Source organism: Macrobrachium nipponense, chromosome 1, assembly GCF_015104395.2.
Source record: "Macrobrachium nipponense isolate FS-2020 chromosome 1, ASM1510439v2, whole genome shotgun sequence".
Lineage (NCBI taxonomy): Eukaryota > Metazoa > Arthropoda > Malacostraca > Decapoda > Palaemonidae > Macrobrachium > Macrobrachium nipponense.
The window spans coordinates 209,318,462-209,334,086 of NC_087200.1; the positions used below are offsets into that span (position 1 = coordinate 209,318,462).

Here is a 15,625-nt window from a genome sequence, read left to right on the forward strand (position 1 = left end):
TCATGAGTTCAGATGTCAGAATACCCAAAATATTCTAAACAAGCTTCCAAAAAAAATCATCGGTCATTTTGAGTCAAAAAGAGGGAAATAGAAAAAAACAAACATTGTAGAATCAAAGTGGAAAAATTACATTTCAAATAAATATACAGAATGCCAAAAAATAGGTTACCCGCACACATTAAACACGTATTAATGCCTTTGGAGATTACCCAGGTGGGAACCTGGGTAATATATATATTTACCGACAAGCATATAGTATCTTTGTAGTATCAGATGTTACAAAGCTTTACAAGGAGTGACATTGTAATATCAGACACTACATCTGTTCATACTAAAATTCTAGTTGTATCTACCACACGTCGGTGCAACCGTTCACTTGACGAAACCATAAAAGAATGTCTTAAACATCTGAATTTACAATTGACTTAGAAATTGAAAATGATGCAGTGGATAACGACTCCGAATAGACAGCATAACGCTTTGCATGTTCTGTCCGGAGAGAAAGGCTCAGTTCCATTTGCTGAATGCGGTGCCTTTCTCTCCGGACAGAACATGCAAAGCGTTATGCTGTCTATTCGGAGTCGTTATCCACTGCATCATTTTCAATTTCTAAGTCAATTGTAAATTCAGATGTTTAAGACATTCTTTAATGGTTTCTGAATCGATAGCAGTGGTCGAGCTTTAAAACAAGGTAGCTTAAATGATTTTATATCTTATATATTTTTACATGTGTGCTCAGCTAAGTGATTTATACCTATAATAATTGATTGTCAGTTACCCGATTCGTGTGACTGAGTAGTTTATTCGATATTCATCTTAGTTACTGTTATACTTATTGTCATGTACTGATGCAGCGGTTAGTTACTGTAAGCTCCTTTTACCTGCTTATCGTCAAGCTATACCTGTGAATAATAATTTAGAGGTGTGGGGTCTGGAGTAGTGCCTATATATATTTATGTATGTAAGCATGTATGTATGTATGTATGTATGCTGATTCGTGCGTGTAAGTCTTTGTGTGTTTTTGTACTCTGACGGGGTAGAGCCACTTGTAAACCTGAATATTTTCAAACTTCCTCGTCTCTAAGTAGATGTATATTTAACACACCCCCCACCCTCTCTCTCTCTCTCTCTCTCTCTCTCTCTCTCTCTCTCTCTCTCTCTCTCTCTCTCTCTCTGCGAAATATGTAGATTAACATAAAGGAACGTGAAGTGAGAAAATTTTTCATAATTTCAACGAGACCTTCTCTTAGAACCAGAAGAGACCTTAATAGCTTTCTCCTTCGGCTCATCTTTCCCCGGCACACATTCTCCGAAACTTTTCGTCCAGAATTAGTTATTTTTGCTTCCTTTGAAGGTTTCATTATAATTTTCGTCAAAGAGAGAGAGAGAGAGAGAGAGAGAGAGAGAGAGAGAGAGAGAGAGAGAGAGAGAGAATTACATCTCGTGTCTTGGTAATGGAAGTCGGTTATCTTAGAATTTATTTATAACTTCTTCAAAATCTACATCACTCACTGTAATCCATATTCATTGATAATTTTAATATTGAAGACTTAAGTGATCGTGTATCTTTATGACCTTATTCGTACATTAGATGAGTGTTGGCTTGTATTCAGGAAATAAATGAAAGCCAATAAACAAACTTTTTACAGAATTTTGCGATCAAATTCCGTGTCACAGGTAAAGATTAATAAATTTTTATTGTGGATCTAATTATAGACCTGTAACCCTGAGCTTTATATCACTTTTATTAAAGAAACCGACTGCAGCCTCCTGTTTGTAAGAACTCTGTTAGTGTTAGTAGTGACTTACAATATTGGGTACCGAAAATAAATTTAATAAGTTTCGACTTCTTTCAAGTAGTACCTCCATTCCAACTTCCTTTCCTCAGGCTTCTTCCAATTCCTCTTTCAGACAATTGTACCTTGACTTCTCTATTTTCTGGACCTATCAATCATATAAACTGTCCAACCATTCCAACTCCCTCTCTTCCCTGTTCTATGTGCTGAATGATCGAAGTGTTGCAGTATTGGCTTGTTAGCCTAAATTCCATAAAATGGAATAAAATGATAATTCGCACTGCATCTATTACAGCTCTATCGAGTTTTATCGTCTCGAGCGAAATAGCAAATGAGAGAATCCTTTGTTAATGGATTAAGAGACGAGAATACACAATGAAAGAAGTATTATGCCAAACTGTTCATATTCCCGTCATAATGACTAATGTCTCTAACTTTTACTGGATATTGATTCCCTTTTGGATTTATAAGAGATGCTTTTCAGAGCTAGGTTACATGAAATTTGTTTATCTCCTGTATTACCGATATTTTTTTTATATTTCGTCTCGAATAAATAAATGTTTCTTCATTCAAAATTATTCCCGTAATTGTACTAGTGTTCTTATTAATATATTATAAAAAATATCGAGAGAGAGAGAGAGAGAGAGAGAGAGAGAGAGAGAGAGAGAGAGAGAGAGAGAGAGAGAGAGAGAGTTACTTGTTAACATATATGTATATGGTAAAGATCTCAGTATAATTATAAATGAAATTATAAATAAGAATAAATGAAATATCTCTAACAATACCAGTTCTATCTGGGTTTTGTATAATAAAATGAAATATTTTCCTTTCAAGCCAAAAAAAAAAATAAATAAATAAACTAGCGAAAAATAGAAAAAAAGTATTAGGTTCAATTACAAAGTTTTTGGTCATAAGCCATATTAAAGTTGTAAGAGTAACAGCGATAGTTTTATTTAGTTGTGAATATTATTTAAGTTTATATATTTCTGTGAAAGATGTACTTCATAATTCTAATTGGATAGGTTTATATATATATATTATATATATATATATATATATATATATATATATATATATATATATATATATATATATATATATATATATATATATATATGTATATATATATATATATATATATATATATAATATATATATATATATATATAATATATATATATCTATATATATATATATATATATATATATATATATATATATATATATATATAATATATATATATATTATATATATATATATATATATATATATATATATATATATATATATATATATATATATATATATATATATATATATATATATATATATATATATATATATATATATATATATATAGATATATATATATATATATATATATATATATATATATATATATATATATATATATATATATATATATATATATATATATATATATATATATATATATTATATATATATATATATATATATATATATATATATATATATATATATACATATATATATATATATATAATATTATTATATATATTATATATATATATATATATATATATATATATTATATTATATACATATATATATATATTATATATATATATATATATATATATATATATATATTATATATTCCGAAGGAAGTAGTAGGGAAAGGCATCCTCATCTTTCAACAGTTTATTAATGCCGACGTTTCGCGACGAATTCCAGGTCGCATTTTCAAGGCTAAAAATATATATAAGTTTACGAACATTAATAATTGATCTAATTTAATTTATTTTAAAAATGTCATGGCAACAGCTCTCAATACAGTAAAAAGTTAAAAGGTAAAAGGTTAAAGTTATAAGTTAAAATTGAACAGCACCTCCAAAGTCAGACATATTAAAAGTACAGGACTTCACTAAAATTTCAGAAACACCTACCTATACAAAAGAAAGAGTAAAAACTGATACAATATAGGTAAAAAATACAGTGAGGCAGACCAGCTGCCCAAACAAGGCTATGAACAATTTTACAGAGGACGTTTGGGTATTTAACGACGGTACAGTCTTTTTAATAATGATAGATTCTAAAATTGTCAGGTTGTTGTTGTTCCGCAGTTGGCCCAAGATAGAAAAATCCTTGCTGTCAATATATGTTTTACATGTTTTTGAGTGATTCCGTATATTGGATTGTTCTGGATTTGATAACCTACTACCTGTTCTATGGCTTATGCCCCTGTGGGAATCAATTCGAACCTTCAACAGCCTCCTCGTGCATCCCACGTATGTCCCGTGATCACATCTCGGGCAAGTATATTTATATAACGACGCTGGACGAAAGCAGAGGACTGAGTCGGTCTTTGACTCTAAACAGCGATCCAATGGTTAAGGGATTTTTGGGGATAATTTTCAAGTCCACAGCCGGAAACATCTTTTGAATAGTGGATGTGCATGTTCTCCTAAAGGTATCATCATGCAAGAAAGGGAAACTTGCAAACACCTTTAGTCTCGAAAATTATCCCCAAAAATCCCTTAACCATTGGATCGCTGTTTAGAGTCAAAGACCGACTCAGTCCTCTGCTTTCGTCCAGCGTCGTATATAAATATACTTGCCCGAGATGTGATCACGGGACATACGTGGGATGCACGAGGAGGCTGTTGAAGGTTCGAATTGATTCCCACAGGGGCATAAGCCATAGAACAGGTAGTAGGTTATCAAATCCAGAACAATCCAATATACGGAATCACTCAAAAACATGTAAAACATATATTGACAGCAAGGATTTTTCTATCTTGGGCCAACTGCGGAACAACAACAACCTGACAATTTTAGAATCTATCATTATTAAAAAGACTGTACCGTCGTTAAATACCCAAACGTCCTCTGTAAAATTGTTCATAGCCTAGTTTGGGCAGCTGGTCTGCCTCACTGTATTTTTACCTATATTGTATCAGTTTTACTCTTTCTTTTGTATAGGTAGGTGTTTCTGAAATTTTAGTGAAGTCCTGTACTTTTAATATGTCTGACTTTGGAGGTGCTGTTCAATTTTAACTTTTAACTTTTACCTTTTACCTTTTACCTTTTACCTTTTACCTTTTAACTTTTTACTTTTTACTGTATTGAGAGCTGTTGCCATGACATTTTTAATATAAATTAAATTAGATCAATTATTAATGTTCGTAAACTTATATATATTTTTAGCCTTGAAAATGCGACCTGGAATTCGTCGCGAAACGTCGGCATTAATAAACTGTTGAAAGATGAGGATGCCTTTCCCTACTACTTCCTTCGGATAGATCTTCTTTGAGCTCCAGCTCCGGCCCTTATGTATATAAATATATATATAATATATTATATATATATACTATATATATATATATATATATATATAAATATATAACCCTATCCAATTAGAATTATGAAGTACATCTTTCACAGAAATATATAAACTTAAATAATATTCACAACTAAATAAAACTATCGCGGTTACTCTTACAATTTTAATATGGCTTATGACCAAAAACTTTGTAATTGAACCTATATATGTATATATATATATATATATATATATATATATATATATATATATATATATATATATATATATATATATATACATAAATATATATATATATATATATATATATATATATATATATATATATATATATATATATATATATATATATATATATATATATACATATATATATAATATATATATATATATATATATATTATATATATATATATATATATATCACATCACCGTGATTCATATAAGTCATTCGAGCTACAAATGTCCTTTAAAATCTAATTCGCTCTACCTCAGAATCTATATATTTTCATATATGTACCAAAGGGGAATTTTTTAATTGATAATAATGTCATCCCATCATGGTATCGAACCACCGTCCAACGGACAGGCACGAAATCAGGACCGACATTGACGTTACCATTTCGGATAACAGTGAGGCTATAAGTTTATATCGATTCTGACCTTACAAATCACCGTCGGTTTTTTCTTATTAGAATCTGCATGAAACCCCTCCTACCATGTTAGCCAATTACGGTGACGGTGGTTTGATTCCATGAGGGGACGAAATTATTATCAACTAAAAAATTTCCCTTTGGTATATATATGAAAATATATAAATTCCGAGGTAGAGCGAATTAGATATTAAAGAACATTTGTAGCTCGAATGATTTATATGAATCACGCTGATGTGTTCAAATTGGCTAACATGGTAGAGGGGGTTTCATATCGATTGAAATTACGAAAAAACCGAGTTCAACGGTGATTTGTAAGATCAGAATCGATATAAACTTATAGCCTCACTGTTAGCAGAATTGGTAACGTCAATGTCGGTCCTGATTTCGTGCCTGTCCATTGGACAATATTATTATCAACTAAAAAATTTCCCTTCGATACATGTATGAAAATATATCGATTCCGAGGTAGAGTGAATTAGATATTAAAGGAAATTTGTAGGTTTGAATTACACACACACACACACACACACACACACACACACACACACACATATATATATATATATATATATATATATATATATATATATATATATATATATATATATATATATATATATATATATATATAAATTGGCAGGAACTAGGATGTTATAATCAATGAAAATTTTGCCAAAACACAAGGGGTAAAACCAGACAGATTTTAGGGCTAAAGTGGATTTTCCCTTCATGTTGGTATAATGCATTATTTTGGGCTATTAATCACAAATATTAAATCAGCTCCATATTCCCTGGGGACAGGTATTACAACCACCGCACGAATCGTTAAAATCTGTGAATACTTAACACCCACTAAGACGCTCATAACTGTCTATTTAAATATGCAGTTCCAACATCAAAGATGCCCCCTTTAAGATTGCTAAACACATCTTAATAGTTTTATCACAAAATTTACATTTACAAAAATTATGTGAAAATACAATTAGTTAAAATTCCATAAACATGCGAATTTTCTGCGAATAAGGTGGCTATGCGTTCCACAAAAAAAAATCTGCAAATCTGTGAAGCCGTGAATCCTGTACTGCTTATAGGCAGGGGTCCATTGTATTGCAAAATTGCAATAAGTTTCTGTGCTGTTGGAGGCAGAATGAATTTTCCTTTTTAACTGGGTGTAATTCGGTCTTATGGGCTGGCTCCTGGTGACAATTATGATTTAATATATGCTAGCTGTTTAGTAGCATCTTGCATACAGGTCCTCAGTGTCTTTCCACAATCACAATGTTTTTGCAATGAAATGTTTTTTGTTATCCCTGTCGAGACTTGTTTTTCCCAAGGCCTAACAACTCTGACCTTGTGGGGTTTAGCTGCACCTTTTCTATCAAATACTATTTTCGACGATGCTGTGGATTTTTACGCTTTGCAACTTACCTTGAAGTCAACGAATACTTGTGATAAGTACAAATAAAAAAGCCAAGGAATTTTTTGAATTTATTTGCAGAACTCACTCTCCAAATTTGATGAATCAAAGCAAAAAGGCACATAATTATTCATATAAGCAATTTTGAAAAGATACAAAGGTTATATGTTTGGGAATTAACAAAAAATATAACTTTTTCAAAAGCTCCTGATTGTTTTAAGCACGTCCAGTGTATTAACTACTATCTTAAATCAAAGTAACTATAACCATCTTAAATCAGAGTAACTATAGCCATCTTAAATTAGCGTAACTATAACCATCTTAAATCAGGTCCAATAATCTATGTAGATAATTATGGCGTACGAAGATGAGCTGGTCTTCCTCGAGTAGGAATATGAACAGGAGGAGGAAGAGGCCGATTTGGATTGGGAGATTTTACCTCTGAAGATTGCACTTCTGAAGACCCTGTTTCTGAAGATCCAGTTTCTTCTACAGATCCCATTTCTGAGGACTGATCTTCTGCAGATTCTGATTCAGAAGATCCTGAGCCTGGAGCTGAAAAGTAACATAGGGTTCAAAAGAGGGGTGCTGTACTAACTGAAAAAGACTAAGCTTAAATTCAGAAAAACTTGTAGCATTTTGAGCTTACTTGGTGATAAAGTCATTCTGATAGTTAGTTAGGCATATCTGCAAAAGAACATTCCATTGAACATCTTTTTACATAGTTTTCATGCCACGAACAGACAAGAAAAAACCAGTATTCCTTGTTATTAATGAGTATTAGGTCAGTGTGTTGATCTAAGTGATTTCCTTGAAAGAACTTTTGTGGAAACATGATAGCTGAAAAAGAAGGGTGGAAGGCTGGAGGAATATGTTAGCCAGGAAAATAAGGGCAAGGGGACAAAAACCAAGGCTTGGTAATAAAGAGAAAGAACTGACCAATCTAAAGATCCCCGATTTACACAGAATTGAGTATGATTATGTGACTGCGACTATAATAATGATAGTAACAAGAAGAGTGTGATCCTAGAAACGGCGCACATAGTAAGAAAAGTGATGGATTCCTAAGGAGGCAGGATGCAACCTGGAACCCCACACTATAAATACCACCCAGTCGAATTAGAGGACTGTGATAGAGAATAAAAAAATAATAGTATCCTGAAAGAAGACCCTCTTTCAAACATATTGTTATAAGTTTTGAATGGCTGTGTTTAGTAAATTAATTTTATATGATAACTTTTCTGCTCTTATTAATACCTTTTCTGGCTCAGCAATATCATTTAATAACTGGCCAATATCCATACTGGCATTTAACAAAAAAGTATGTAGGAATGCTTTTTTATCTTTATTTAAAAAAGAAGAAAAGACCAGGGATTCTGTTGGCTGGTATATCAGAGTCCTTGTTCTAGCAGGATTCGTCGATTGGTATGCTGGTATAACTGGTCTTTGCCAGGCAGGGTTCATCATCTGGTATTTTTTCTAGTTCTGCTGGTATTACTCTTCTTTTGTTGACATGTTTCAACCTCCTCAAATGTCATCATCGGGACGAGTTAGCAGAGGAACTGAAGAAGCAGTGTCATGATGGTGGTATTTGTAGTGGCTCAGCTCAGGTGCTGATTTCTCATTGGCTGAGCCTGTCTCGGGCGAAGTCTAGGATCCCACACTGATGGTTGCAGTTCTTCTTGAGTGCGAGTGCTCAGGTGTTTCTGAGTGTCGAAACTTCAACAAGAGTTGTAATGTATCTTTGCATGTATTTTCTTCATTTCCATAAGTGGAAATGTGTATTGTAGGAAAGGAAGGTATGTTTTGTTATATTTGTATTTCGTTAGGAAAAGTGGCGTGTTTAATTATTTCATGTAATAGCTTCTAATTACTGATCATCGGTTGTTTGATTGTTTGGGTAGTTGCCCGAATGCGGTTGGTGGTCAGTCAATCATGGTCATTAAAAGCAGTCATGCTACATTAACCAGAATGTATGGTTGTGCTAAATTGACTCATTGACTCAACCATAATTAAGATGACAAGAAATCATCGAGATCTCTGTATCGTAATTGCTTAAGTATTCTCTGTTCAAAGTTCGTTTCGGGAAGGTGCCTTTAGGGGATATGCATATCTAGAATAAAGGTACCTTTCGTGTGATGAACTTTGATTTAGAGTTACGAAGTACAGACGGTGCTGGAAGCCAGTCTCAAATAATTCAGGCTAGGGTAGTGAACTCGTCATTCCCAATGGTAATTCTAGCTAATAACTCCGGGCCTACGTTTATCTTGGAAATTGATTTTTCCTACAGTTTTAGTGCTTTTGATGAAGAAGCAGTATTAATCTTTTGGGGATCAACTGTTATTTACCTGTTATATCTACCCAACAATGATGGGGAACTTTGGGAATTCGGGGTTTAGGGTGGGGGAGACCACACGTAAACAAAGCAGCCATGTTTGTGTTCTAGTAGAGGCCGGGCGATATGCAAACCCTGAGGGAGCCATATGTGCCATACAAGAGGCTGTAAAAATTAAACTAGTGCACCAATAATGCCTGTCAAAGCTAATGTAATGCTGCCTAAATTAGACCTCAAATATTTCGATAGTGATGTATAAGAATGGAATTCATTTTGGGAACTACATTTGAAGTTTCAGTGCATCAACGTACTGACTGAAAATATACAGAAGTCTTCTTATTTGAAGGGTTTAAATGCAAGGTGATGCTTTGGAACTGATAAGAGTTTTAAATTAGGAGATCAATATTTACAAGCAGTGAACTTATTAGAAGAGATGCATGCCAGGAAAGACGAAATCACGTTATGTAAAAAAAAATAAATAAATAAATCTTCCAGACTGAGACTCCTAACACAATTGGAATTGAATGAGTTGTATACCATCTTGCTCTACACCAAACTACCCTGCACAGTTAGTGAAGTAATAAAACGAAGGTGTAGGGAAGATTGGCTTAAATTTGACACTTTCAAAATATATCTTGAAGCGGAAATATAGAATGAAACAGTAAAAGCTAACCCTTAACAAGTGTATCTACTTTCGCAGTAGAACAAGAGCAGTAAACAAAACCATCAGTGGGGTCTAAAAATACAAACAAAGCCAAGGTAAACTAGGTGAAAGGATGTGAACTTTGCGGAGACATTCATTTATGGACATATTGTAAGACTCTTAACCTGAGGTGAAAACATAAAAAAACTTAGAACTCTGGGGCTGTGTTCCGAATGTGCATCCAGTAAACATTTCAGTTCCGATTGTGGCAGGCAAGGCTGTAACAATAGTTGCAGTGTTCGATATCATAAGGTTATATGCAATTAAAATAAACCAAAGACTAAGGAAGGTGGCGTACAAGCTGGAACACTCTCTCTGACAAATATCGGATAGGGAAATAAGAAGACTAATCTGTCGATCTTACCTGCAGCCACAATATAACTGAAGAGTAAAAGAGGTCGCATTGTGCAAAATTGAATGTTGTTGGATACCTGTGCCGAGAGACCTTTCATCAAGAGATCTACTCTTGAATGACTCCATTGTAAGAGCAAGGGTTGTTGAGAACATAGCATTGAGAGGTTGTTTGACTTCAACCTGAGTCAAACAGTATGAAATGGTTAACATCGCTGTGCCTCATCAGGGTAGATTTATAAAAATTGATTGTATAGTGGTAGACGAGCTACCAGAATATACAAAGAAATTCGATGTTAAAAGGAATTTAAGGTTGTTGTGCAAAATAAAAATCAGCTTGGCTGATAAAGATTTTGATCTACACATAAAGAAACAATTGCCTATATTGTTGTTCATAGGGTTTGACAATGTATAAACTTACCACATCCAGGGTTTAGGAAATTGCTACCAACCATATTTGCTCATGTGGTAACCAGCACCTGCAGTTCTCCTCCCACCAAGGAGGCTCATGTTTCTACTTTAAAACTGGCACTGGAAATGAATGATGAAACTATGAATGAAGAGACTACTCCTTTAAAGGAACCAAAGCTAGACCTTGAAACTTTGTGGAGTATAGATCACTTGGGTAATGACTGTAGTGAGATAACAGAAGAGGAAAAAAAGTTATTAGAGAACTCTGAGAGTACTATAACCTATTCCGAAGTTGACAAACAGTATGTTGTGGCGTTGCCTTGGAAAGGCAATAGGTATAGATTAACCTACAAGTTTGGGTTGGCTTGGAATAGACTGAAGCAACGTGTGTCAAGTTTCGGAAGGACACTCGATATCTGGGATACTATCAGAAAATCCTGAAGGATCAGGTGGATAAGGTGTAACAGAGAGGGTGCAATATTTCAAGAATGATGAACGATGAACTCATTTTTTAGCACAACATGGTGTAAAAAAAAAAAAAAAAAAAAAAAAAACAGTACAAACCCCCATTTGGATAGTATTTGACAGTTTGCTAAGACAGAGGAAAAATGGGTTATGCTTGAATGATTGTGGACAGGACCATATATAACAGCTGACCTACTCAAAGTTCTACTGCAGTTTTACTTACTCCCTTTATCTTCCCGCCACTGGCCAGTGGCACACGGCTGATACAGTTCCTCTCCATCTGTCTCTATCCCGAGCAATTTCCCTCGTTTCATCTAGGTTATGGATTTCATCCTCAAGATCCCTGACAATTATGTCTATCCACCTTCTACCCAGCGGTCTTCTTCCTATTTGTACTGCTCCCAGTGCACTCCTGGGGTCTCTATTCTCATCCATCCTCTCAACATGTCCAAACCATTTCAGCTTTCCCTTCTTCAGCCTGATACTGACTGGCCTTTGCCTCAATCTCATCCTGATGTCTTCATTCCTAACATAATCGCCCCATTTAATGCCAAGTATCCTTCTCAGCAGTTTCATCTCAAAAGCATCCAACCTTCTCTCCTCTGTTCTGGTCAGTGCACAGGTGGATGAACCATACATCAGTACTGGTAGTACTACTGCATTAAATATTCTCATCTTAGTTTTCAAGCTGATTTCATGCCTTGACCACACATTTTTTCACAGAACCTCAAAAGCTTTTGCTGCTCCTAGTTTTCTTCTTTGTATATCTTCAATTTGCCTCCCGTCTGCTGTTACCACACTTCCCAACTATACAAACTTCTCAACTTGCTTGAGTTCCTGTCCTCTGATTGTTATATCCTCCATGTGCACCCAACCGTCATCCCTACTGTAGTTTTAGGAAAAAAAATTTGCTTGCCTGTATTAGTGACATAGAGAAGGCATTCTTAATGGTGCAACTGAGAGAAGAGGATAGAAACTATACAAGATTTCAATGATTGAAGATCCAAAAGATCCTAATAGCAGATTGTTAGTGTATAGGTTTCGAGTTGTTTTATTAGGAGCAACATGTTCTCCCTTTCTGTTGAATGCAATGATTAAGAACCATTTATCCACAGTGGAAGGTCATGTAGAAAGAATGAGGAGAGGATTATATGTATATAACCTACAGTTCACCAGCAATGATGATGATAAACTGGTAATTTTTTTCTTTGAGGCAAATAAGAAATTTGCACAGGCACGTTTGTACCTAAGGGAATGAACAAGTCCTTCCCAAGAGAAGTAGTATACTTGGAGGAGATCTCTGGTGACCCGACCTATGGACCGACCACTGCCACCTACGCCTCCTGGAAGCATTTCATATTGGGAAGGAGAAGGCAAACTGGTACATCACACAGGAAACTTTTCTCCTCCCTATCGCCATCCAGACGATGACTGTGAATAGTCCCACGAACATGCCAGCCAATCAGGAACGTCTGCAGGATGTAAAGAATTCCAGTTCCCATCCCCAGGAACATATGAGCAATCGCACTCGAGAAGAACTGCGACCATCCATGCGGGATCCTAGTCTTCACCTGAGACCAGCTCAACCAGTGAGAAATTAGCCTGAGCTGAGCCACTACAAATACCGCTAACATGTTCCAAGGTGAGCTTCGAGGAGGTCAAAACATGTCAACAAAAGAAGAATAATACTAGCAGAACTAGAAAAATTCCAGCCTGAATATACAATGACGAACTATGCCTGGTCATGACCAGTTATACCGGCATACCTGGAGACAAACCCCGCTTGAATGAGGCCAGTCATTCAGCCTTCCTGTATACCAGTATACAGTATACCAGTCGACAAACCCAACACAAACATAGAATCTGATATCAAAATCCCCCCTTTCTTTCCCTAGTAAAAAAAAAAGCATTCCCACACCTTCCCTATTAAATACCAATATGAATACTGGCTGGTTTATTAAATAATATTGCTGAGTCAATAAGAAGAATAGAAAAGTTATCATATGAAATAAATTCGTTAACAGCCATTCTTTTTAACAGAATAATAATAATAATAATAATAATAATAATAATAAAATAATAATAATAATAATAATAATAATAATAATAATATCTTACGAATAAGCCACATTTTCAGGTATACTTCATTGAAAAGAATGGTAGTTTGCATGCCATGAGCGTAAACTGTGCTTTCACAGTACAGCAAATTCCTTCATACAGCAAGTGAACCATACAGAAGCTAACAGAAGTTCACTTATTAACCTAACGTTGCAGTAGTTTAGCTATCATTTACAAAGGGTGAATGGTATAAGGAATAATTTTTTAGCTTATTGATGATGGAAAATGGGTTTAGAAAAATATGGGAAGATTTTCTATTGGTTATCACAGCCAAGAGAGCTCTACAATCAGCTGTGAGTCTGGCCATGCCCCAGAGGTGCCAGGGGATCCTGTTCACAGAGCTTGACAAGTGACAAGGAATGCCATCGACAAGTGGTACCATCGGGAGAGCTTTGTCACCAAGGAGGGCGAAATGACCGTATGACTGTTTCATATAGGCTATATAAACACTAACTACAAGAAGAACGAGACAGTCCTATAAAATATCCTCATGACTCATGTAATGTCTAGTAAAGAAGACACAACAGTTGATCTTTTAAGGATCAGAGGACTGCCCCGTATCTCATGAAGAATAGTCCCGCCATTAGCAGCAATCTCATTAACAAATATAACAAATGCTGTGCCCTGAGCAGAGATGCCATCATTCCTTAATCAGTATAACCACAACTCGCCTCTCCAATACCAACATGCAATGAGTGACTACGGTAATGACTGCCAAAGCCTACCTGTAACGATACCCTCACTAAGAATTATTCTTCCTTTTTTCAACCACTGTCTGAAGAACCACAGTGTAAGGTCTGCAGCATATAAATTACCATTCTTCCTAATGAAATAAGATAAGATTAATAATATTAATACCCAAATAATAAAAGGATGTATGCATATGTATTAAATTTTCTTTGAGTAACTGATAATTCAAGGGTACTAAACTGAAAGTTTACATTTACTGATGCACAGCCTGTGGCCAAACGTTTTCTCACTGGCCCTATATGAATATTCACAATGAATATAGTACCTTGCTCTAGGCTTTGGATGGTATGTAGCATGACTAGGCTTTGACTAACCATCTCAATTGTCCTCTCAGGTATGATTGGCATTCAATGCAGTTTTTAGTTTAGCACAATGGCAATCATAAAAATCTTTCAATATCAGAAATGCAAAATATAACAAAGATTATAGAATATGGAAGGAACAACTTGTTGAATATTTGGGGTAGTGTTAGGCATCTGTTGAAAATTAAATCAGTCGTTATGAATAAAGAACAACTGTACATTTTAACCTTCCTCTAATCGTTCCGGACAGTTGGCCAGACAAGCATCCAGCTGTCTCTCCTTTCGTTAAATGGAAAATATTTGCCTGTTCTGATATATTTAGATTTTCATATTTTCCATTATAAGGACAGAAATTCTTCAAGATTCACTTATCTTTGGAAAAAATTTCTTTACAGAAGGAAAAACATTCCATTTCTAGTCTTCCAAAATAAAAGAAAATTTTACTGTCTTTAATATGGTTTCAAGAGAAGAAAGTAGAAAGAATAATTTAAATAATAAACAGAGGAATATTCATGAAAATACTCCTGAGGGAAAGTCACTTACAAGGAAGGCAGCAGCTGCATGTTGTACTAGAAGAGCACAGTGTTGCATCAATGATGTCATTACAAACTTGGCCACTTAATTCATTGTAGCAGTAACCCCCTTGAGCTGTGCACGTGCTGTCATTTCCACAAACTGTGAATTCTTCAAGAAACAATTCAATCAGTTATATTTATTCTCTGTTACACTGCAACAGGTGATATAGTAGACCATTCATAAGATTAAGTGAAAACCCTATAAAGATTTGCAATAAATAGACTGATAATGATTATGTGGATTCATAAAATGATCATGGAAAACTCTTCAAATATTGTTGTGTAAAATATAATACCAAAATATCCCGTCTAAATAAAATGAACTCATGTTAATGTTACTTGGATGGTCTTGAAGGACTAAATTCTGAAAGATCAGTAAAGTGTAGTATATAAAAATCACGTTTGTGCAGTGACTACTGA

At 34.4% G+C, this 15,625-nt stretch overlaps 1 protein-coding gene across 1 annotated transcript in view; it reads right to left on the reverse strand.

Annotated features, from left to right (window-relative positions):
- Window positions 1–11,774, reverse strand: part of LOC135219075 (venom prothrombin activator nigrarin-D-like) — a 24,894-nt gene extending 13,120 nt beyond the window's left edge. The window contains exons 1-2 of the mRNA XM_064255505.1: window positions 11,684–11,774; window positions 7,559–7,750 (exon numbers count right to left, since the gene is read on the reverse strand). Of these exons, the coding sequence (XP_064111575.1) occupies window positions 7,559–7,750; window positions 11,684–11,774 (283 nt within the window). The remainder of the gene's footprint in view (window positions 1–7,558; window positions 7,751–11,683) is intronic.
- Window positions 11,775–15,625: the final 3,851 nt, after the last annotated feature.